Raw genomic sequence first — 25,457 nt, forward strand, 5'->3', positions numbered from 1 at the left:
TGCTCGGCCTCTGACCGCAAGGCACCACAGAGGGTAGTAGGAATGGCCCAGTACATCACCGTGGCCAAGCTTCCTGCCATCCAGGACCTCTATACCGGGCAATGTCAGAGGAAGCCCTAAAAATGGTCAAAGACTCCAGCCACCCTAGTCATAGACTGTTCTCTTTGCTACCGCACGGAAAGCAGTACTGGAGCGCCAAGTCTCAGTCCAAGAGGCTTCTAAACAGCTTCTACCCCCAAGCCATAAGACGCTTGAACATCCACACACACCACTGCTACTCTCTGTTGTCATCTACGCATACTCACTTTAATAACACTACCTACATGTACATACTACCTCAATTAACCGGTGCCCCCGCACATTGACTCTGTACCCCTGTATATAGTCTCCCTATAGTTATTTTACTGCTGCTCTTTAATTACTTGTTACTTTTATCTCTTATTCTTATCTATATATTTTTTAAACTGCATTGTTGGTTATGGGCTCGTCATTAAGCATTTCACTGTAAGATCTACAACTGTTGTATTCGACACATGTGACTAATACAATTTGATTTGATTTGACAGATGTTTTCTGTAAGAACAACTAACCCCCAAGCGCTACACCAAAGAGAATTCGCTTAAATAGTGTTTACAATATGTGTGTTTGTTTTCAGTTGATCACTTCTGTCAGATAGGTTGCCTACAGAGAAATGAAACAACTAGGAGAGAGGTGTTGTAGCCTAGTGGTTAGAGCGTTGGACTAGTAACCGAAAGGTTGCAAGTTCACATCCCCGAGCTGATAAGGTACAAATCTGTCGTTATACCCCTGAGCAGGCAATTAACCCACTGTTCCTAGGCTGTCATTGAAAATAATAATTTGTTCTTAACTGACTTGCCTAGTAAAATAAAGGTAAAAAAAAAAAATTGCAGTCATTTTTTATTTGAGAAAAAAATTGGAGTGAAAACGAAAAGCCATACATTAGATAATAGTGAATAATAATGCCAAGACAAGTGTTATGATATGGTAGCCTAACCAACCTGATGGTGAATACCTATCTATAGCCTACCATCACACTTTAAGCTCCTTTGGGCAAGTTCTGTAGTACCATGGAGAGGCAAGTTCTGTAGTACCACGGAGAGCTCCCGTGGTGCTTAATTTATCCATGAGCTTGCATTCCAGCCAGCTTTCTGGTCATCACTTGTTACTACAGCCACAAATGTATAAACCCCGCCTATTTAAACTATTTATTTTCTTGAAATACTATTTTAAACCTAACCCTAACGTTAACCCTAACATTAACCACACTGCTACCCTTATCCCCAACCCTAACATTTAATTAAGACCAAAAAAGCACATTTTCATGAATTTCATGAATTTTGTTTTTATGAATTTCGGGGATTTAGACCATTTTTACTTTGTGGCTGTGGTAACAAGTGACAACTCACGTTCCTCGATCGTATTTTATGCACAGTTCCCATTGGTTAAAGAGAGCACAGGTAACACCCCATGCCGTACCTAATTCTTAACAGAAACTGTCACTCATTTGGATTCCTATGTTGCGAGCTGGCTGGTGGGAAAGCGAAGTGGCAATATTCATCTGTGACAACGCTACAGGGGAAAAGACGTGTCCTCCGAAATTAATTATTTCTGGGATTTTGCACATACGCTCGTTGAATCGCCGTCTGCATGTTGTCCAGTCAGAAAGGTAAGGGGATATGGGTGTTTCGTTGTGTATTATGCAAGTGCATAGATGACAGGTTGTCCAACAGGCTTATGTAGCCTATGTAAATTGAATAACAATATTCTGGGGAATGCATTCTCACGATGCTTATGTCTAGATGACACCGCTTCTGGCTGGTTGGTTGCCTATACACTACTGGGAATTTAGCAAAAGACAGAAGTTAGGCCTATGTAATAGCATTGACTTGAGGCACACTGTGCCTTAGATAACGAAGATTAACTGAGCATTACTGATTAGACTGATGCTCCAATGTGGAGGGAGACTTTGTGTGTAAAATATGATGATGGGAATATTTGATTCAAACCTACCTCATGTGGAATCAGGAATGGGGATGGGGTAAATGATTTGTGTGGTCTTTATACCTGATTTGTGAACAAAATAGTGCATCTGCCCTGGTTGCAAACATGGGTTGTCTGAGAAATCTCAGAATGCCTTATTCATCCTGCTGAGCTAAACCTTAGTTGTTAGGTCTGTGGGTTAAAAAGATGCTTCTGATCCACCCCATTATAAATACATAACCACTGCAGTGAATAGGACTACTATAAACACTAACATGTAGGTAGCCTATACTGTCGTGTGACGTAGAGGGAAATTGTCCAGCAGACTGTGTGTACTGTTGTGTGTCTGTTAGGCAAACTGTCGGCTGTTTCCTTTGCCTTTGATGCTTCATCAGTCGGAGCACATTAAACATTTCTCTGACATGTCTTGGATAAAAGCTGCTTTGAAGTTTTCAGATTAGATAATAGAGGAGGCACAATGCAGCGGAAATGGCTCTTGTCACTGTTCAAAGAACGTAATGGGCCAAACGTCGGCTTCGTCCTGGATGCATCTTTTATCCATACCCAAAGCACTATGAAATCAAGGCACTTCATCATTTCTTAATCCGTTTTCTTTTTTTCTATTTTGTAGATCATTGCATTTATTCAAAAAGTCGCCTCAATGAGATTCATGGTGAGGTATAGACCATAGAGCTGAATAGAACACGTGTATGTGTAACAGTATAACTTCAGTCCGACCCCTCTCGGGCACGAACCAGGGACCCTCTGCGCATATCAACAACTGACACCCACGAAGCATCGTTACCCATCGCTCCACAAAAGCTATCGCCCTTGCAGAGCAAGAGGAACCACTACTTCAAGGTCTCAGAGCAAGTGACGTCACCGAGTGAAACGCTATTAGCGCACCACCGCTAACTAGCTAGCCATTTCACATCCGTTACATATGCTACATGTAATGTAGAATATCATCTTCTTTAATCTGTTTTCATTGCCCTGGCTGGAACTCACTACCGAATTTATGCTTTGATGATGCATCATGTATAGGATACTGATTATTGGACTTACTTAGTACAATGAATGTGTCACTAGTGATATCTTGTCCAAGTGATTTTATTTGGTGTGTGTGTGCTCCCGGGAGTAATTATAGCGGTGTGAAAACACCTCTCTCCATTTGTACAGTGTCATGGTAACTTATTTGGCACCCTGAGGATATGTGTGTGTGTGTGTGTGTGTGTGTGTGTGTGTGTGTGTGTGTGTGTGTGTGTGTGTGTGTGTGTGTGTGTGTGTGTGTGTGTGTGTGTGTGTGTGTGTGTGTGTGTGTGTGTGTGTGTGTGTGTGTGTGTGTGTGTGTGTGTGTGTGTGTGTGTGTGTGTGTGTATACACATGTAGGCCAGAAGAACAGACTTGATGTCTCGCCTCTTACAGAGGGCTTTTTCCTTCTCTTCCATCACAAACAGGGCACAAAACCAGTGTTTCCCCTCAGAGTTTCTTTTCAGCAGTGGTAGCAGAGTTAGGCTACTAAATGTATATTTGGGAAACACTGAAATAACATTTGTATTTGTATTTATTAAGGCAGTTATATACAACTTCAAATATTACATGGCATTACAATTCAGAAAACTTTACCCAATACATTTAGAATGTTCCTTTTAGGCCACTACTCCACTATCACATATTTACAATACAACATTTATGTATATGTGTGTGAATAGTGAGTGTCTTATCATGTGTAGCGTAGCACCCCGTATTATCGGCATATTCGGCATATTCAACTACATTGTTGGTTAAGGGCTTGTAAATAAGCATTTCACTGTAAGGTCTATCTATACCTGTTGTATTCGGAGCATGTGACAAATACAATTTGATTTGATTTGTTTATATTATATATTACATATATATAATATATTACCTTCAACAGTGTAATCTTGTGATCAAGCCATCAATGTTTTGTGATTATTGGTATTATTTATAAATAATTATTGGTTAAAATGTTAGCTAATGGGTTAGTAATTAGCATGCTTGACATTTCAGTGGAAATACTACTACTATCAGCTTTTTGATAAGCAGTTTAGCAAAAAAAACAAGTCCCGTATTATCGGCATACGGTCACCATTTATTGGCCACCTTACTATTTTGTTCAATTGCAAGATATACCCGTTTAATTATGTTACCAACTTCGTATCCGAAATGTTTACTAGATAGTTGACTAGTTGGCTAGTCTTCTGGTAAAAAAATATATACTTGCCTATATTTCAGAGGTAAAAAGTTGGATATTAAATGATGTGTGGTCTGTCGCACAGTCGATTTTTACAATATAGAGCGTGTCCCACAAAATGTGTATATATATATAACTTTTTGAAAACTCTCAAAACCTAATTTTGCAATAAACATTGATGGTCAGCTAGCTTGAAGGGTTTATTTCGTCACAAAACTTACTGTTATTGTCACGCCTTGGTCTGCGATCTTGATATAACGTGCTGCATGAGTTACAACTGAACGCCAATCCTTAAATAAGGTGTATTTGTATCCCTTTTTTAAATCTGATTCTACTGCTTGCATCAGTTACCCGATGTGTAATAGAGTTCCATGTAGCCATGGCTCTATGTAGTACTGTTTGCCTCCCAGGGTCTGTTCTTGACTTGGGGATTGCGACGAGACCATGGCATGTCTTGTGGGGTATGCACGGGTGTCTGAGCTGTGTGCTAGTTGTTTAAACAGACACCTCAATGCATTCATCACGTCAACACTTCCTACAAAACAAGTATAGATGAAGTCAATCTCTCCTCCACTTTGAGCCATGCGAGATTTACATGCATTTTTATTTATGTTAGCTCTCCATTAACATTTAAGTGCCAGCCCTGTTCTGAGCCAATCATAATTTTCTGAGGTCCCTCTTTGTGGCACCTGACCACAGGGCTGAACAGTAGTCCAGGTGTGACAAAACTAGAGCCTTTAGGACCCCTGCCTTGTTGATAGTGTTGTTTAAAAGGCAGAGGAGCACATGGACAGACTTCTCCCCATCTTAGCTACTGTTGTATCATCATGTTTTGTCCATGACAGTTTACAATCCAGGGTTACTCCAAGCAGTTAAGTCACCTCAACTTAAATAAGTTAAATAATTGGCCTAGACAGCTGCCCTGGGGAATTCCTGATTCCATTTGGATTATGTTGGAGAGACTTCCATTAAAGAACACCCTCTGTGTTCTGTTGGACAGGTAACACTTTAATAACAATATAGTAGGGTGTGTAAAGCCATAACAAATACATTTATCCATCAGCAGACTATGATTGATAATGTCGAAAGCTGTACTGAAGTCTAACAAAACAGCTCCCACAATCTTCGTATCATCAATTTCTCTCATTCAATCATCAGTCATTTGTGGAACTGCCGTGCTTGTTGAATGCCCTTCCCTATAAGTGTGCTGAAAGTCTGTTGTCAACTTGTTTACAGTAAAACAGCATTGTATCTGGTTAAACACAATTTTTTCCAAACATTTTCTAAAGGTTGGTAACAGGCTGATTGATCAGTTATTTGAGCCAGTAAAGGGGGCTTTACTATTCTTGGGTAGCGGAATTATGTCAAATAGGAGTGGCAATATTGTCTGCTGCTATTTGTTTTTTTCACTTCTTCCACAATAACTTCACAAAATCCAAAATTACAATGCTTGTCTTTCATAATTTAATAAATTATACTTGGATGTGTAGTGCCAGCGTTTGTTGCTGGAATGTCATGCCTAAGTTTACTAATCGTGCCAATGAAAAAATCATTAAAGTAGTTGGCAATATCAGTGGGTTTTGTAATGAAGGATCCTTCTGATTCAATGAATGATGGAGCTGAGTTTGCCTTTTTGCCCAAAATGTCATTTAAGGTGCTCCAAAGCTTTTTATTATCATTCTTTATTTATATTTGTTTCATACTATAATTCTTCTTCTTTTTATTCAGTTTAGTCACATGATATCTCAAATTGCAGTACGTTTGCCAATCGGTTGTGCAGCCAGAGTTATTTGCCATTCCTTTTGCCTCATCCCTCTCAACCATAATATTATTCAATTCCTCATCAATTCACAGGGATTTAACAGTTTTACAGTCATTTTCTTAATGGGTACTTGCTTACTAGTAACTGGAATAAACAATTTCATAAATGTGTCAAGTGCAGCATCTAGTTGCGCCTCATTACACATCACAAACCAACAAATATGATTTACATCAACAACATAGGAATCATTACAAAACCTTTTGTATGTCCTCTTATCACTATTTTAGGCCCAGCCTTTGGAACTTTGGTTTTCCTAGACTCTATTGTAATCACTACGTCCAATGGATTTGTATACTGCTTTCAAGCAAATTTCTGCAGCATTAGGAGAGATATGATCAATACATGTTGATAATTTAATTCCTCTGCTGTTTGTAACTACCCTGGTAGAATGACTGATAACCTGAACCAGATTGCATGCACTAGTTACAGATTAAAGCTTTTTATTGAGTGGTCAGCTTGATTAAAGCCTGTCGCTATTTAAATCACCCAGGTAATATACCTCTCTGCTGATATCACATACATTATCAAGCATTTCACACGTGTTATCCAGATATTGACTGTTAGCACTTGGTGGTCTATAGCAGCATCCCACCAGAATTGGCTTATGTGAGGCAGATGAACCTGTAGCCATATTAGTTCAACAGTATTTAACATGAGATCCTATCTAAGCTTTACAGGAATGTGGTTCTGAATATAAACAATAACACCTCCACCTTTGGCATTTCTGACTTTTCTGTAGATGTTATAACCATACATTGATACTACTGTATTATCAAAAGTATTATCTAAGTGAGTTTCAGAGATTTTCAGAAAATGAATTTCATCTCTTACTAGCAAATAATTAATTGTATGAACCTAGTTTCTTAAGCTACATATGTTAATGTGGGCTATATTTAGCACTTTTCTGTGATGCTTGATTGTATTCATTGCTTTTACTGGGAAGCTTAGCAGAAGTAGACATGCTCATGTTTTTTATGTTAGTGCCTGGTGAGCTGCACACAGTGGACTTCCTACTAAGGCACACCGCCTCAGTGCTAACAGTATAACTCTAGTTCATAGGCACATGAATACAGTGTGCAATAGCTGTAGGATCAGCAGAGGCATTCAGGGCATTTAGAGGGACATAAATTAGGTTACTTATGTTGTGTCTTTTAATGCCCCTGGGATAATGTACATTTTATAAAGCATTATAAAACTCAGCAACACAATGGTAGGGATTAACAGAGCTGGGCTTCATAATGACTTCATAACCTCAGCCTCAAAATGCTTTGAAAGGATACAGGAACCCATTTTTTGGGGGTGGATCCCATCCTCCTTATAAACAAGCTTTGTTTCCTGAAGGTATATCAAAATGGTCAATAAATGTTACATCCACAGAGCTGCAATAGTCTTGTAGTCAGTTATGGAGGGATACGAGTCTGATGAAACATTCAATGCCACGTCTGTTGGCGTCAAGCAGAGACCCAAACAGTTCTTTAAAATCCATCTTTAGCTGTTCTGAGCTGCCCTTCATAATGTCATTGAAGTCCACATGAACTATGATAGACTCAATTTCCTGTTGCAGGTCTAAAATGTTTGGGAGCAGCTAATCGATGTCCTGTTGCAGGTTTAAAATGTTTGGGAGCAGCTTATTAATGTTCTGTTGCAGGTTTAAAATGTTTGGGAGCAGCTTATTAATGTTCTGTTGCAGGTTTAAAATGTTTGGGAGCAGCTTATTGATATCCTGTTGCAGGTCTAAAATGTCTGGGAGCAGCTAATCGATGTCCTGTTGCAGGTCTAAAATGTCTGTGAGCAGCTTATTGATGTCCTGTTGCAGGTTTAAAATGTTTGGGAGCAGCTTATTGATGTCCTGTTGCAGGTCTAAAATTTTTGGGAGCAGCTTATTGATGTCCTGTTGCAGGTCTAAAATTTTTGGGAGCAGCTTATTGATGTCCTGTTGCAGGTCTAAAATGTTTGCGAGCAGCTTATTGATGTCCTGTTGCAGGTCTAAAATGTTTGGGAGCAGCTTATTAATGTCCTGTTGCAGGTCTAAAATGTTTGGGAGCAGCTTATTGATGTCCTGTACTCGTGATCCTGGATAACACAAAGTTTTTGCTCCAGTGACAGGCATTTCTCATCATTGAACTGCCCAATACAATGGCCGGAGAACAGAATGGAGAAATCCGCCCATTTCTAACCCTCACACAATTTGTTGAACCCTTCACAGGCCAATGAGAAGGACAGCATACATCCTCTGCTCCTGACAATAGGTCTACAGCAGGCATTTGATCACAAATAAGGATGAAACAGCCTATAGAGAGGAGGTCAGAGACCTGGTCGTGTGGTGCCAGAACAACAACCTCTCCCTCAACGTGATCAAGACAAAGGAGATGATTGTGGACTACAGGAAAAGGAGGACCGTGCACAACCCCATTCTCATCGATGGGGCTACAGTGGAGCAGGTTGAGAGCTTCAAGTTCCTTGGTGTCCACATCACCAACAAACTATTGTTATCCAAACACTCTAAGACAGTTGTGAAGATGGCACGACAAAGCCTATTCCCCCTCAGGGGACTGAAAAGATTTGGCATGGGTCCTCAGATCCTCAAAAGGTTTTACAGCTGCACCATTGAGAGCATCCTGACAGGTTGCATAACTGCCTGCTCTGGCAACTGCTAGGCCTCTGACCGCAAGGTACTACAGAGGGTAGTTACTATGGCCCAGTTCATCACTTTTGCCAAGCCTCCTGCCATCCGTGGACTTCTATACCAGGCGGTGTCAGAAGAAGGACCTAAAACTTGTTAAACATTTACATTACATTACATTACATTTAAGTCATTTAGCAGACGCTCTTATCCAGAGCGACTTACAAATTGGTGCGTTCACCTTATGACATCCAGACTCCAGCCACCCTAGTCATAGACTGTTCTTTCTGCTACCGCACAGCAAGCTGTAACGGAGCGTCAAGTATAGGTCGAAAAGGCTTCTTAACAGCTTCTACCCCCAAGCCATAAGACTCCTGAACAGCTAATCAAAGGGCTACCCAGACCCATCTATGTACAGTCACTTTGTCTCTACCTACATGTACATATTACCTCAATTACCTTGACTAACAGGTGCCCCCGCACATTGACTCTGTACTGGTGCCCATATATTGCCTCGCTATTGTTATTTTACTGCTGATGTCTAATTATTTGTAATTAAACTTTAATAAATTTTAACATTTTTTACTCATCTATTTTTACTTCACTTTTTTTTCTTAAAACTTCTTAAAGCATTGTTGGTTAAGGGCTTGTAAGTAACCATTTCCCTGTAAGGTCTACACTTGTATTCAGTGTGTGACAAATAAAATTAGAATTTATTAAAAAAAATATTTAACCTTTATTTAACTAGGCAAGTCAGTTTTTGATTTGATTTGATTCAAGTTCAAATCTTATTCTGATCAGCTCTTCACCCCATCCTACGGGGACGGGAACTGGGTTTAAAAATAAATATATATGTAAATATAGGACAAAACACACATCACGACTAGAGAGACAACACAACACTACATAAAGAGAGACCTAAAGACAACAATGTAGCAAGGCAGCAACACATGACAACACAGCATGGTAGCAACACAACATGACAACAACATGGTAGCAACACAACATGGTAGCAGCACAAAACATGGTACAGACATTATTGGGCACAGAACTCAGCACAAAGGGAAGGAAGGTAGAGACAACAATACATCACGCAAAGCAGCCACAACTTTCAGTAAGAGTGTCCATGATTGAGTCTTTCTGATCCTAACTGATCAAAATCCTCTATCCTCTGAAGGTGTTTCATATGATTGTTCTAATCAAGTCTGCTGGGTTATTGTTCACGTCCTCTGTTCTTTATCTGGAATGTTCACAGAGATATGGTCATTCTGATGGTGTGGATGACCACTTGTGTCTGTCTAGTCTATATCTCTACGTTCATTTGTCAGTAATGCTTTATTTTACAATCCTGATTCAGATGGATTTTACCTTATTGTTTTTGTGGATACTTTCTGAGAATTACTTCAAGCCTGGCAATGGCAGTATAATAAAAGTAATAATACTGTAGTTTATGAACATGTATACCAGGTGTATGCTATTTGTCTTTACTTGGTCACATTTACATAGCCTATGGATGATCTGTTCTGTTGACAAACAGTAAAAACAGCACTGATAATACCCCAGGCCTTGTGTACCTCACAAGGCCTGTAGAAATGCCCATATAATGTTGCTTTGGCCGGGAATCCGTGACTCAGAGCAAATGGTTGGGAATTAGAACATTGTATGTGTGTATAACCCCAAGAGGTGTGTGTCCAATAGAAGGGGTTATAGAAGTAGGGGGATTGGGGTAAGTCCTTTTTGGAAATGTGAAATATTTGTCCAACAGATTCCAGAGAGGCCTGTCTGTCTGTTCCTTGGGCCCACAGCCCCTATTGTCCCTGTCCTTTGACCACTCAGCTCTTTATTCTCCACTACTTTGCGTCTCAATTAACACACAGAGGATCTTTGTGTGGCCAGAGTGCTGTGTGCGTGCGTATGTCTGTTAGTGTTTGTGTGTGCGTGTGTGTGTGTGTGTGTGTGTGTGTGTGTGTGTGTGTGTGTGTGTGTGTGTGTGTGTGTGTGTGTGTGTGTGTGTGTGTGTGTGTGTGTGTGTGTGTGCGTGCGTGCGTGCGTGCGTGCGTGCGTGCGTGTGTGTGTGTGTGTGTGTGAAAGAGATAAAATGACAGTGAAAATTACAGACATACACAGGCAGACCAGGAGAGAGAATGCAGAGAGAGGGAGCGAGAGAGAACTCAGAGAGAGAGAGATAAAAAGAAAGAGAAAGTGAGGGAGAAGAGAATTTTACCCAGAGGAATAGGAGGATCCCTTTCATAAAGAGCATTTCCCCATAGCTACCTGGCGTTGTGAGCTGCAGTACCAGTGTCCCTCTCAAGTAAAGGACATCCTCTCATACAACTGGTAGCCTACATGTAGGTAGAGTGCAGTGTACTTCAGATCTGTGTTACGTGCTCTGTATCAATTCTTATGTTATGGTTATCATCATTGTTATTGCAGAATAAAGGAAGAGGATGTGATGCTAGGAGCCTGATCAGAAGAGGTTGGACCAGCTCTCTACCACTAATCACCTTAAAGGATCCTTAGCCACTGTCTGCTGCTATTGGACTGGTGAGTTGACATGTAGCCTCCTCTCCACATGGCTTGTGAATGTCTATTGCCGTGCTGATTTCATCCGATGTAGGTAGTACCATAAAAAAAGGTAGCATCATTTAGCTAGACAGTTAGACAGCTCTCTCTCTCTCTCTCTCTCTCTCTCTCTCTCTCTCTCTCTCTCTCTCTCTCTCTCCCCCTCTCTCCCTCTCTACATAACAGTGGATGGTTCATTATCATGGTCCAGTCAACATAGTTGTTGTGAAGATGGGGAGGGGTAGCCTGTGTCTGTTATAAAAAGATCTTCTGCGTTTTTGTTGTTCAGGCTCTGGTCTTTTCCCATCTTGTTTACTGTCTGGTAATATGGTCAAGTGCAAAGAAAGAACTAGCAAAGCTGCACCTGGCTCAAAACAGAGCATCACGCCTTGCCCTTAACTGCACATACAGAACTAACATCAACAACATGCATGCCAGTAAAAACAGCACTGACAACACAAGGCCTGTAGAAATGCCCATATGATGTTGTTTTGGCCGGGACTCCCTGACTCAGAGCAAAGGGGTGGGGATTAGAACATTGTATGTGTGTATAACCCCAAGAGGTGTGTGTCTTTAACCCCAATAGAAGGGGTTATAGCAGTAGGGGGATTGGGGTCAGTCCTTTTTGGAAATGTGAAATGTTTGTCCAACTGGTTGAGGGTTGACAAGAGATAAACTGCTTCTCTTCTATTTTTTCATGAGTATTTTCAGAGTGTCTGCATAATCAAACAGCTTACAGCTCAGACACCCATACATACCCCACAAGACATGCCACCAGGGGTCTCTTCACAGTCCCAATTCACGGCAACGAACAATATTATACAGAGCCATGATCACCCTTCCACCTCGAATACTCCAGCAAACCTCAACATTACTTTGAATTTTCAATTTAAAGCTTGATTCAGTTTTCTTGTTTTTAAATCAACAAACTTAACACATTCCACATTCCCAGAGGTGGCAGACATAAATGAAATAATCCAATAAATAACAAACAAACCAACTTGCAGCAGCACAATCTGTGATCATGTTATCTATGTCCATCTTTAGCTGAGACAACGAGCAAATTATTCGTTTTACGGCACCTTACAAAACATGCATGTACACACATATTTCCTTAGTCACCCCATTCACTCTGTCATTTGAAATATAGTTGAGTAGTGGAGACCAGAGTCGATCAAACCTGGGATGTCTGTTGTGGAGGTCATAACTGAGCTTTTCAAAGGAAGAAAGTCAACGATCTGTTCAATCCACATTTTAAATGTAGGAGAGGAATTAGAAGTATGTGATAGTCATAAACAAATGTTCTCTGTCTGAATCAAGAACAAAGTCCTGCTGGGCATTAAGAAGATAGATACACAGGGTCATATCAAACTGTACATTCAATATTTTCTGTGCAGAAGTATGTATAGATTGCCAAAATCTGGTAATCGCTCTACAACTCCAAAATACATGCATATAGGTTCCACTTTCAGAGGTACATCTTTTACAAGCTGGATAAATGTCTGTATTCATTCTATGGAATCTCACTGGGGTATGATAACAGTTTTACAAAAATGTGTAATTATAATCTTTCATTTTTATATTAGTAGAGGAGCAGTATCCTGCCGCAAAAACATCCGCCCATAGCTCATCACTGACAAAGGTCCATTTCCCAGATGACTTTCAAAGGAGGAGCCCACATTCTCAGAAAGGAGTCTGTAGATATATGAGAATTAGCCTTTGATGTATTGTGCTGTAGCAAGAAGGGTCTCAACCTCATTCAGCTGAGCTCTAAACCTCCCCTTGGAAGTGAATGAGGAAATTACGTGTGTAATTTGAAGATAAATATAAAAAAAATGTTTCTTGGCACAGTGAATTCACTGCAGAGCTCTTGAGAGTATTTCAGTGTAGTTATGTTCTGATGAAACAGGTCTGAAAGGGTCCTGATCCCTAGAAGATGCCAAAGATGAAAGTTGGCATCACTCAGGGTTTTTGGCAAGTCTGGCTTGCATTCTATAGGCGAGTGAGAGCATATCTGGGAGGAAATGCCAAGGTATTTCCTACAGTCCTTCCATGCTACTAGGGTTTTGTAAATCACAAAGTTTTTGGGTATGTTTCCCACTTCATTAAAGTTATTAATGAATATAATTGAGCATAGGGGCAATGAACCACAGGATTGGGTTCTGAATCTACTTTGAATCTTGCAGCCGAAACGCGTCAGTTTTTAAACTTTGTTTCCATTGAACATGCCATACAAATAAAGGCATGTTAATTAAATATATGAAGAGTGCTTTGGTCCTCCTTTCTTTTTGATGACCACATTGAATCTTGTCTGTTTGTGATCCATGTTGCAGATTTGGGCAGACCTGTAGTACAATTGAAAGCAGGGAAGGGCAAGACCACCATTAGATTCCGGTTTCGATTGAGTGTAGAACTTGATCCTAGGTTTTTTATTGCCCCATATACATTTGGTGATACTTTGGTTGTTTGTTTTGGAAAAAGAAACTGGGAGATACCATGGGAGCATCTGAAATAAATAGTTCAATCTAGGGAGGATGTTCATATGGATGACATTGATTCTTTCCGACTAAACTAATTGGGAGGGAGATCCAGGTTCGGAGATCATTCTTGATTCGATCCAGGAGTGAGAGATATTTTGAATTGAAAAGCCAATTCAGATCTGGTGTTACAAAAATTCCAAGGTATTGAAACCCCTGTGTCTTCCATTGGAACAGCCAAAGTGTCTCCATAGAGCTGGTGAGTGATAGGGCAAACAATGGACTTGTTAAAATGTATCTGAGCAATTGTGTATGAATTGGGAGGGAGGGATTTCTCAGGGTTGGATATGTAGAGCAAGACATCATCCTGTTGAGCGACATCTTGTGCTGAAGGCCGCCTGCAGAAACCCCTCAACTCTGCTTAAGGCTCTGCCCCCAACAAGTAGAGCAGGGGGGACAGCGAGCATACTTGTCTTGTGCATGTCCCAAAGGGAATCTGTCAGAGTTCAGTCCGTTAGTAGACACCATTGCATTTGGATGAGAATATAGGTACTTAAACCATCTAATAAAGTTTGTGCCCATATTGAACTTTTCTAAGACTGAGAACAGAAAGCTCCACTCCATCCTGTCGAACGACTTCTCAGCATCCAGTGAAGCCAACAGGACAGGGGTCTTCTGTGCGTTTACTTGATCAATAATATCAAAAGACAGTGAATGTTTTCAGAAGATTATCTGTCTCTAATAAATCCAGTTTGGTCCACTTTTATTATTTTGGGATGAACAGTGTTTAGTCTTTTGGCAAGACATTTGGTAATTATTTTGTAGTTGAAATCCAACAAGCTTATGGGCCGGAAGGATGAACAGGATAGAGGGTCCTTGTCTTTTTTGAGCAACACTGTAATGTGGGCTGTGTACATAGAGTCTGGGAGAACTCCGTTTTAGCAAAAATCCTCCAGCATTGAAGATAGGGCGGAGCTGGGGCCAAAAAGCTTTGTAGAACTCTGGAGAATCCATCTGGGCATGGGGACTTATTAGGTGAGATGGAGTTGAGATTTTCTTGATTGGTCTCTGATAGTTTGGTAGCGAGATTTCCTCTATGAAGGAATGGAGTTCTGCATCTGTATGTTTTCTCTCAGAAGTATATAATTTGCAGTAAAAATCATGAAAAGTGAAATATATCTTATTTGGATCAAATGTGACCTTGTCATCTGCTGTTTGGATTTACCCATGATTGTACGCTTTGATTGCTTTTTTTTTTTGAAACGGTATGCAAGCAATCTGCTACTGCTATACTTATGCTATTTCTGTTTCGTAAAGAAAACGTTTTCTTTTCTGTCTCGAGTATAGTCCAGGTTTAGTTTGGCTGGCTGCTTTAAGTTGACTCCAGGAGGCGCTGTCTGGGGATTGTTTATTTACTTTTATGCAGCGTTCCAGCTCCCTCTCAGGATCTAACCGGTGCTTTTATTGCTTTTTCTTAGAGGAAGCATATTGTGGCCAGAGAAACAGGAGAGTCTTTTTTGTCTTGTGTGTAGTTGTCTAACCATGTAGTGACCAATGTACAGAATGGTTCATTTGATAAAATGAAGGTGTTGAATTTCCAGCTCTTTGACATTGGTTGTTTTTACAGTGGACAAAGGCATGTTCTGAAAGTGCTATGGGTCCAATTGTATAAGTGGCAGAATTTATTAAAATGTTTGGGATGAAAGTGTAATCTATACGAGAGTAGGTGTTATGGATATTTGAGTAGTGTTTATAGTCCATAGATAAGCCATTAGTCACTCTCCAGATATCTATCAGTCCCAATTTTTTAGTAAGACAGTTCAACATCTTTGCCGATCTCGGGTTTGTAGTGGGGACTTGAGATGATTTGTCGAGAGTTGAGTTGAAGGTACAATTAAAATCTCTAGCCAGCACTCCAAAGGAAACACACAGGGCTATATTTTTTTGGACATGAAGGCAGCAGTATCTGTGTTAGGGACATATATATTTAAGATAGTAGTTAAATTATTTGAGTAAATCTCCCCTCTGGATCAGATATGTTTTTGTAAATTTTGAATGGAACATGCTAGCTGTGCCTCCTCAGATTTGGACCTGTCAGATATGAATTTTAAATTTTTGTGCCAAAAAATTTTTGATGATAAGTTGAACATTTGCTTAGTCTTAAAAAACAAGTTCAGTGATGAGTACTGACCCAAAATACAAAGAACATTACATTTTAAAAGAAAGAAGACATAAAATGACGTCATCAGTTTCACACCCTCTCCCAGCATTACAATGGCGTAGTATTCGGTCCTTGTTTCACTCCCCACATAAACTACATTCCAATAAAGGATATACTTCTCTCTGCTAATGGAATCCAACCAAAACATTCTTATCTGTTTGAAAACCTATCTTATCCCTCCTTCCTCAACTTTCCCAGGAGACACAGACACAATTAATTTCTGCTTACATTTTTAGTAACAGTACAATTAAGAACTCATACTTTTCAAATAAAAACATAATAGTATTAGCATGAATGTTTGTATACATAATTGATCATCTAAACATCACAGAGTCTGCATGTTTGTCTCTTGAAATAGCGCAATGTTTGATTTTTCCTTTCTGAGAACATATTTTATATTTTTCTGTTTAATTGCATGATCGAGCCCGTGGAAGTTCCATGTCAGTAGATTTAAGGTACTAGTCAACGTCATCGTACAGTATTCAAACTGTAGTGCAAGTCAGCTCTGCGTATTCGTCGATAATAGTTACAGCTGCAATCACATCAAATTAAAATAAATGGTGTACATAAAATAGCAATCTCTGAACACCCCAGCCGAATTCCCAACAACTCAGTCACAAAGAACGGGAACAGTTCGCAACACACAACGTCTCCCAAGAGAAACAAAAAGTCTCATCCTCTCCATTAAATGAGTGACAATGTAGCCCCCGTCCAGACCACACGAAAAAAGAGAGGGAGGAATAAAGTACATAAAATCAATATCCCAGCCTACAAATACATCCCCCATATGATATAGGGCGAATCATTTGGAATTAAAACACAGAAATTTGTGAACAAAAGTTTAATAGAACACAGTTATTCCTTCGCTCCTATATTCAAGGTCCTCTGTTTTCTCATCCAGATGCTCTATTTGCTATTGTTTCCATGGCATCTGCCAGTGAGCCTCATCTAGGTACTCCACGTGTATGGTTATCTTGTTGTTGATGTCAATCACACTGAGCTGAGAGTTAATGCCATCTAGTTTGATGTTGAGTTCTGTACGTTGGGATCTCAGCTCAGAAAGGATGTCTTCAAGAGAGGATTTTTTTTAAAGGCACACGTAGCCTACATCTCAATACATACACACAAACTATCTAGGTCAAATAGTGGAGAGGCGTTGTGCCGCGAGGTGTTGCTTTATCTGTGTTTTTAAACCAGGTGTGCTGTTTATTTGAGCAATATGATATTGAACGGAGTTCCATGCATTAATGACTCTATATAAGAACATAATCCAGAATAGAGACAAACATGCTCACTGTCCATCACCAAGCAACCAAGTGGAGTTGTCAATCATACTCTAAACACAAACATTTCCAATTGATTTACTGAGGTGACTTTTTTAAATATAATCTGTACTCTCCAGTGTATTAGCTGCTAAATAAAATGCATAAACAACTCATTTTCAGTGTGTGTGTGTGTGTGTGTGTGTGTGTGTGTGTGTGTGTGTGTGTGTGTGTGTGTGTGTGTGTGTGTGTGTGTGTGTGTGTGTGTGTGTGTGTGTGTGTGTGTGTGTGTGTGTGTGTGTGTGTGTGTGTGTGTGTGTGTGTGTGTGTGTGTGCCTATGTTTTGCACCACATGTGTGTGTGTGTTTGCGTGTCTCACATATGTTTTGCAGAACAGTGTGCCGTGTCTGCTGTCACAAAAAGGCTAATTTGCAGAACAGTGTCCTTTTAGCCTCCCTCAGATCAATGGCTAGATATTCATGCCAGAGAGACACAGGAAGGAAGGGAGGTGTTTGAAGGTTGGGCAGACGGGAGAGCTCACAAAGGGAATCACTTTGATTTGCTATGCTCCACCTCCACTTCTCCCCTTCAGTAGAAACACGTGATATCCTGTATTGCGATATCACTCATTATAATGAGGTGTTTATAGAAGATTATTATTATTTAGATTGGTTATGGCTGCTGAATTGCACGACAGTTGTATATCCTTGAAATTCAAACTAAGATAGTCAATGCCAAGGATTGGACTGAAAACCTTCATATACAGGCATCCCTCATCTATTGACTTAGTGATTCCGCTTGGTTTTGTCTGTGAAGGTGTATGCCTGGTCATGTCTGAGATACATCAGTGTTGTATTAGAGACCACCAGTCTGGTTGTGTGGTGCTTAGGCTGATGATAGAGGAACTAACCCCCACCTATGGTGGAGAGCATCAGGCTGCATTACTTCAGGATGCGTTACTTCTGCTCATTTAGAAGCTATAGGGGTTATAGTTAGTGATGGGAGAAAATTGATTACATTACATATTACAATATTATTAGGGACAATATTATATTGATACTGTGACTCCATGTATCACAAATATGTTTTGCAAAGCTTTGTTAGCCAGTGCTAATCAAATGTACCTGAATGAAATTTGAATGAGTTACATTTTTTGAATGAATTAAATTGTATTTTTGTGTCAAATCTCCAATTGGCAACCCATCCCTTATGGGATGAATTTACACATAAACAAACATTACAATGATCCACTATGGTAATTAAATGATAATTCTTATTCCAGTGTTCTCTGCTTTCGCATCGCATAAAGAGTAAAACATTTAAAAATTCAATAAAGAAAAAGTAAGGTAAAAATCAATACATAATAGTAAATGACATCCCTAGAGCAGTGAAATAATACACTGTACATACGTACATATAACTCAACGCAACGCAACGGAAAAAAATAAACAGAAGTCACTTGAACCCTGTCTGGCACAAAGACAAGTTTCATGTGGGAAACAAGTCTATACACATTCTATATACACATGCCACACTTCTTAGGGCTAGGTGTTCTGCTAGCGATAGGAAACAAGCCTATACACATTCTATATACACATGCCAAACTTCTTAGGGCTAGGTGTTCTGCTAGCGATAGGAAACAAGCCTATACACATTCTATATACACATGCCACACTTCTTAGGGCTAGGTGTTCTGCTAGCGATAGGAAACAAGCCTATACACATTCTATATACACATGCCAAACTTCTTAGGGCTAGGTGTTCTGCTAGCGATAGGAAACAAGCCTATACACATTCTATATACACATGCCAAACTTCTTAGGGCTAGGTGTTCTGCTAGCGATAGGAAACAAGCCTATACACATTCTATATACACATGCCACACTTCTTAGGGCTAGGTGTTCTGCTAGCGATAGGAAACAAGCCTATACACATTCTATATACACATGCCAAACTTCTTAGGGCTAGGTGTTCTGCTAGCGATAGGAAACAAGCCTATACACATTCTATATACACATGCCACACTTCTTAGGGCTAGGTGTTCTGCTAGCGATAGGAAACAAGCCTATACACATTCTATATACACATGCCAAACTTCTTAGGGCTAGGTGTTCTGCTAGCGATAGGAAACAAGCCTATACACATTCTATATACACATGCCACACTTCTTAGGGCTAGGTGTTCTGCTAGCGATAGGAAACAAGCCTATACACATTCTATATACACATGCCACACTTCTTAGGGCTAGGTGTTCTGCTAGCGATAGGAAACAAGCCTATACACATTCTATATACACATGCCACACTTCTTAGGGCTAGGTGTTCTGCTAGCGATAGGAAACAAGCCTATACACATTCTATATACACATGCCACACTTCTTAGGGCTAGGTGTTCTGCTAGCGATAGGAAACAAGTCTATACACATTCTATATACACATGCCAAACTTCTTAGGGCTAGGTGTTCTGCTAGCGATAGGAAACAAGTCTATACACATTCTATATACACATGCCACACTTCTTAGGGCTAGGTGTTCTGCTAGCGATAGGAAACAAGTCTATACACATTCTATATACACATGCCACACTTCTTAGGGCTAGGTGTTCTGCTAGCGATAGGAAACAAGCCTATACACATTCTATATACACATGCCACACTTCTTAGGGCTAGGTGTTCTGCTAGCGATAGGAAACAAGCCTATACACATTCTATATACACATGCCACAATACATAACAAATCAAATACATTTTGGTCATGCGCCAAATACAACAGGTGTAGACATTATCATGAAATGCTAACCTACGAGCCCTTTCCCAACAATTCAGAGTTAAAAAGTAAGAACAATTAGCAAATAAGACAAAATATTAACACAATAACATAACAATAATGAGGCAATATACATGCAGTACCAGTACCGAGTCAATGTGCAGGGGTATGAGGCAGTTGGGGTAATTGAGGTAATATGTCCATGTAGCACAGGAGGTTGGTGGCACCTTAATTGAGGAGGAAGGGCTCGTAATGGCTGGAGCGGAAAGAGAGTAATGGTATCAAGTACATCAAACACATGGTCTCCATGTGTTCGATTCCATTACATTAGCTCCGTTCCAGCCATTATTATTAGCCGTCCTCCCCTCAGCAGCCTCCACTGACATTTAGGTAAGGGTAAAAGTGACTAGGCACTCATGATAGACAATAAACAGAATATCAGCAGAAAATAGTGAAAATAAAGAAAATCCCTTGAATGAGTAAGTGAGTCCAAACTTTTGACTGGTACTCTATGTACACCTAAACAAACAAATTATGCACATGCACTTATACTGTTTTGTTTGCTCAAACACCCCACCCCTGATCACACACATGATTAACAAAGCCGGGATTTAAAGATGTAGTAATTGTCTTCATTAATCCCTACAGTAAGTGTGTCAGAGAGAAGAGAGGAGAGAGTGGGAGAAAAGTTCATTATTCGACTGACTTCATTGTTCAAGAGAGGGACAACCTCATGGGGCATTAAGGATACCCCCCCACTTTGTGCAATATCCGCCTGAAGACATACCCTATTCTAACAGCTTGTAGCTCAGGCCCAGAAGCAAGGATATGCATATTCTTGTTACCATTTGATTAAAAACACTCTGAAGTTTGTGTAAATGTGAATTGAATGTAGGAGAATATAACACAATAGATCTGGTAGAAGAAAATACAAGGAAATAAACAGGCGTTTTTCAGTTATTTTATTGTTGTAGCATCTTTAAAATCAACTAGAACATCAACATATTCAGTTATGATACTCTGGATACTTTTACATGAGAGAATAACCAGGCAACAGTATTTCCCCAAAGTTTCAGACAGATGCCTCTAGGAATGAGTGAGGTACATGCCATTGGGTATGTAGTCACCCAGGTGTCCCTCACAAGTTTCCCAAATGTACCCAAGTGGCCGAATTGGTACATGGGTACATTGCTGAAAATAACTATATACAAAATTTAAAAAAATATTCACACATACCCGGAAACATATATTTTGGAAAATTGAAGAAAAAAATGAAGATTTCCAAAATCGGTTAGGCTATAGAAATGGATTATATGAACAAAACAACCCTTTATTGTTTTGTGGTGACCTTTACTGTTGCCAAAAGAAGAAGATATTCAAAGGTAATTGATGAATTTTAGTGAAATTTTTGACTTTTGTGAAAAATGTACTTTGCTGTAACTTACCCAATGTGTTGTCTACTGATCAATAAGCAGATTGGCTGGATTTTTTTAAAAAATCTGACATGGTGACTGGATTAGCAAGAGGTTTAGCTTTCCTTTGGTGTGCTGCATTTCTGATTTAATTGAAGTTAAATATTTTTGATAATTACATATTAGGCAATTTATGTAGAAACGTTCCCAACTGGGAACGGGTTTCCCCCCCAACAGGGCAGTACCCCATGACAGTACCATAACGTCAGTCATATCCATCTTATCGTCAGTCATATCCACCTTACTCCATCCTCCCCCCCTCCTTCCCCTGCCTCCCCACTACTCCCCCAAAAGTGGGTTATATATAGAATCGAAGAGCCAATTAAAATGCAGCAGCACTGATGTGAGGGCCAGTGGACTGAGAAACTGTAGCTCGCTCTCGAACAACTAACAGTCTTTATTAAGCCATCCTCTGTTTCAAGGAACTGTCAGGGGTTCACCTTGGGGTCATGATAGGGGCTGTACCAAATGTTTGATGTATTATAATAATTGATTATGCTTATTGTATTAATAGAAGGGGAGGGGGTAAAAGACCCCTCCCTCCTTACATTTATAGGGTCCTAGACTACAGATTAACAATATATATATTCATTATAAAGGTGTAATATTGTTCCACAGTCTTTTCTAATCTATGCCTCTTATAAAGAAACTGTTTGAGAAATGTGTGACTGTGAGAAAGAACTCTGCAGGGGAGTGTAAGAGATAAGAGATTAGTCAGACATTCACTGTAAATCAACTTGGACATTTACTACTGAGCTTTTAGATAACACTAAAACTATTGTTTATATAGCTGTGTAGGCTTGATTTTGGTCTCATGAGTGGAAGGTAATGACGTTGGCAGTGATATCACTAAGATATGACTGTTGGAATAATAAAGCAACTCGGACCCTTTTCTATTTTGCAGAACTTACTTGGAAACATGCGTGCTATGTTCCCGTTGTCAACTTCTGTCTGCAATTGCATTAATAAAGGTTTTTGAATGATTTAATTAAAGATATTGTCTGAATGCTAATTTCACCAATGAGCCAATGTTTGACAAGGAACAAGGAACGAACCCCAAAAGAATGATATTGAGGAACAAGCTGTGCTTACAAACATTCTGGTGATACCTTCCTTGAACATACTTGAGCTACGGATCAAAAACTAACATCAACTGCCTTGGTTAAGGCAGTATTTTCATACTGCAGTCCATTGAAGGTCTGGAGAAAGAGACTAGTAGCCTCTGTTTTGGGTTGGACCCTGGTTGTGACCCCATTCACCCTAGGGTTTCTTCGGGAGAGTTGGGATATGCAAGAAACACATTTCCAATTCACACATGCATGAAATAGGACAAATATAAGCACTCACCAAATTATCATAAATTATTTCTTATCTGTCATTGTATGGACACTCGGTGAAGCAGCAAAGCTCTCTACATAGACCCTATGTATAAAGGTGAGATTCCCACATTTAACATGTTTTTGGTGCCATCGTGAATACAATAATAGAAATTTGCATTTTGCAGCACAGATAATGGGTTTGACAGGATGAATTGAACAGGGCTCTGGGTATTTCCCTCATCAACACAACAAGTTATTGTCTGTGTTTTCATCCATAGGTGGTGCCTTGCACCAGAACCCCTTCCAGCCATGAGCTAAGCCTTCCCTATCCTGGGCATCCTGGGTAGGATGACGGCTGTGTGCCCTGCTGGGGTGGGACCTGCTGGGGCTACAGTGGGGTGCTCCAGGGGGTCTGGGGCTGGGGTTTTGACTGGGAGCACAGCGGGTCAAGACAAGAGATACGCACGCTGGAGCCGCTTGGAGAGCTCGGACATCACTACAGATGACGAGGGGGTCCCTGGCCACCGCATCACCCCCCTGGAGAGGCTAAACCTGGACTTGTGCCAGGACGACAGGTAGGGAAAGGATGACAGGTAGGGCCAGGACAGGATGACAGGTAGGAGAAGAAGGACAGGTAGGAGCAGGATGACAGGTAGAGGAAGGATGACGGGTAGGAGCAGGATGACAGGAGCAAGACAACGCTCTCTAAGAAAAAAACATGAAAGAAGATTAATTACCACATGTATTATTATTGTGGATCATTTGTAAGGGCTGTTTATTTTATTAACAGAGTGGTCCGTGAGCTTACCTTGGGCCGGCGTATCAGCTTCTACAAGGTCCGTGGAGAGATCGGCTGTGGAAACTTTTCCCACGTCAAACTGGGGATCCACGCCCTCACAAAAGGTAAGGAAGACACCTGCCAGGCAGGAAACACATTAACTGATATTTAACATAACAAACACAGCCCTGCTCTACTGTAGATGCTCACCAAACCTTTGAATCTTTTAATTATGCATTCATGGACAATAAAAAAGTGAAAAGATATGTAGGCCGGCTGGCCAATCTTCACTAAATATGCTGGCTTGAGTTATTAAATATTTATTGGAAAACCCTGATCCTCTGCTCCAGCAAAATCTCAAAGCGTAGTGATGACTGACAAGCTGTTTTCATCAATGAGCTAATAATACATTTCCTTGGATAGCTGTTTGCTATTGAGCCAGTGGTTTGCCACTGGGCACAGACATCATTTCAACATCTAGTTTTGATTTAGTTTTGGTTGAGTTGTCTACTAACATGTATTCAATGTGAAATCAACGCAAAGAATCTACGGATTTGGGTTAAAAAGTTTTTAAAAAACACTAAATTCCCACATTGATTCCATGTCATAACATTGATTTTTTGTATGATGTGGAAACACTTGATTCAACCTGTTTTTGACCCAGTGGCCTGTAGTTTGAATCTGCCACAGAAAGACTGACTGCTGTTCGACTGCTGCCCTGGAAATTATGGATTGATTAGAGATCTTATGTTTGCCTAGGGATGGATGGAATTCCTGCATGCTTCATCAAAGACTGAAGTGTGTTTTGTGTGTGTGCGTGTCACGACTTCCGCCGAAGTGAGTTCCTCTCCTTGTTCGAGCAGTGTTCGGTGGTCGACGTCACCGGTCTTCTAGCCATCACCGATCCACCTTTCATTTTCCATTTCTTTTCCCACACACCTGGTTTACATTCCCTCATTACTTGTCATGCATTTAACCCTCTGTTCCCCCCCCATGTCTGTGTGTGAAATTGTTTGTTATATAGTGCTTGTGCACTTTGACTGGTTCGCGACGGGTTATTTTGTACCCATATTTCGTTGTTCTGTGTGCTGTTGGTTTTGCTTACTGCTCTTGTTATTGCCCAGTTCTGCTCTCCTGTGCCTGACTTTCCTGAAGCCAGTCACGCACCCCTTACAGAATTTCACACCCGAATATGGAGGCAGCAGGAGCGAACTACCCACAAAACCCATGTGGCCAAGACCTACCTAAGTATGGTTCCCAATCAGAGACAACGATAGACAGCTGTCCCTGATTGGGAACCATACCCGGCCAAAAACAAAGAAATACAAAAACATAGAAAAAATAACAAAGAATGCCCACCCTAGTCACACCCTGGCCTAACCAAAATAGAGAATAAAAGCCTCTCTATGGCCAGGGCGTGACAGTACCCCCCTCAAAGGTGCGGACTCCGGCCACAAAACCTGACTCTCAAGGGGAGGGTCCGGGTGAGCCCACTTTACGGCGGCGGCTCTGGTGAGGGACGGAGACCCTCGCAGCGGGCCCCGGACAGAAGGGTGACTCTGGCTGCTCCGGACAGGAGGGCGACTCTGGCAGCTCCGGACAGGAGTGCGACTCTGGCAGCTCTGGACAGGACACAGACACAGGACTCACCAGGCTGGGGAGACCTACTGGAGGCCTGGTCCGTGGAGGAGGCACAGGATAGACCGGGCTGTGGGGGAGCACTGGAGATCTGGTGCGAAGCCTTGTTACCACTCTTCCAGACTGAATGCCCATTCTAGCCTGGCACGTGCAGGGAGCTGGAACAGGCCACACTGTGATCTCCTGGCGAGCTGGGAAAACCGTGCCCAGAGTCGGTGCTGGATATCCTGGCCCGAGGAGACGCACTGGAGGTCTGGAGAGCAGGTCTGGCACCCTCTGTCCTGGCTGGATCCTCACCCTAG

At 40.8% G+C, this 25,457-nt stretch overlaps 1 protein-coding gene across 1 annotated transcript; it reads left to right on the forward strand.

Annotated features, from left to right (window-relative positions):
- The first annotated feature begins 1,518 nt into the window (after positions 1-1,518).
- On the forward strand, positions 1,519-25,457 carry LOC124034939 (serine/threonine-protein kinase NIM1-like). The gene is made up of 5 exons (XM_046348332.1): positions 1,519-1,687; positions 11,095-11,205; positions 23,018-23,314; positions 23,530-23,642; positions 25,366-25,457. Exons 3-5 carry the CDS (start codon positions 23,088-23,090, stop codon positions 25,455-25,457), a joined length of 432 nt encoding a protein of 143 aa, XP_046204288.1. The 5' UTR covers positions 1,519-1,687; positions 11,095-11,205; positions 23,018-23,087.

Source organism: Oncorhynchus gorbuscha, linkage group LG05 (assembly GCF_021184085.1).
Source record: "Oncorhynchus gorbuscha isolate QuinsamMale2020 ecotype Even-year linkage group LG05, OgorEven_v1.0, whole genome shotgun sequence".
NCBI lineage: Eukaryota > Metazoa > Chordata > Actinopteri > Salmoniformes > Salmonidae > Oncorhynchus > Oncorhynchus gorbuscha.

Coding starts and splice junctions, on each gene's coding strand:
- LOC124034939 (XM_046348332.1), top strand. CDS start 23,088: ATGACGGCTGTGTGCCCTGCTGGGGTGGGACCTGCTGGGGCTACAGTG. Junction 23,315..23,529: donor GACTTGTGCCAGGACGACAG/GTAGGGAAAGGA, acceptor TTTTATTAACAG/AGTGGTCCGTGAGCTTACCT. Junction 23,643..25,365: donor GATCCACGCCCTCACAAAAG/GTAAGGAAGACA, acceptor AACCGTGCCCAG/AGTCGGTGCTGGATATCCTG.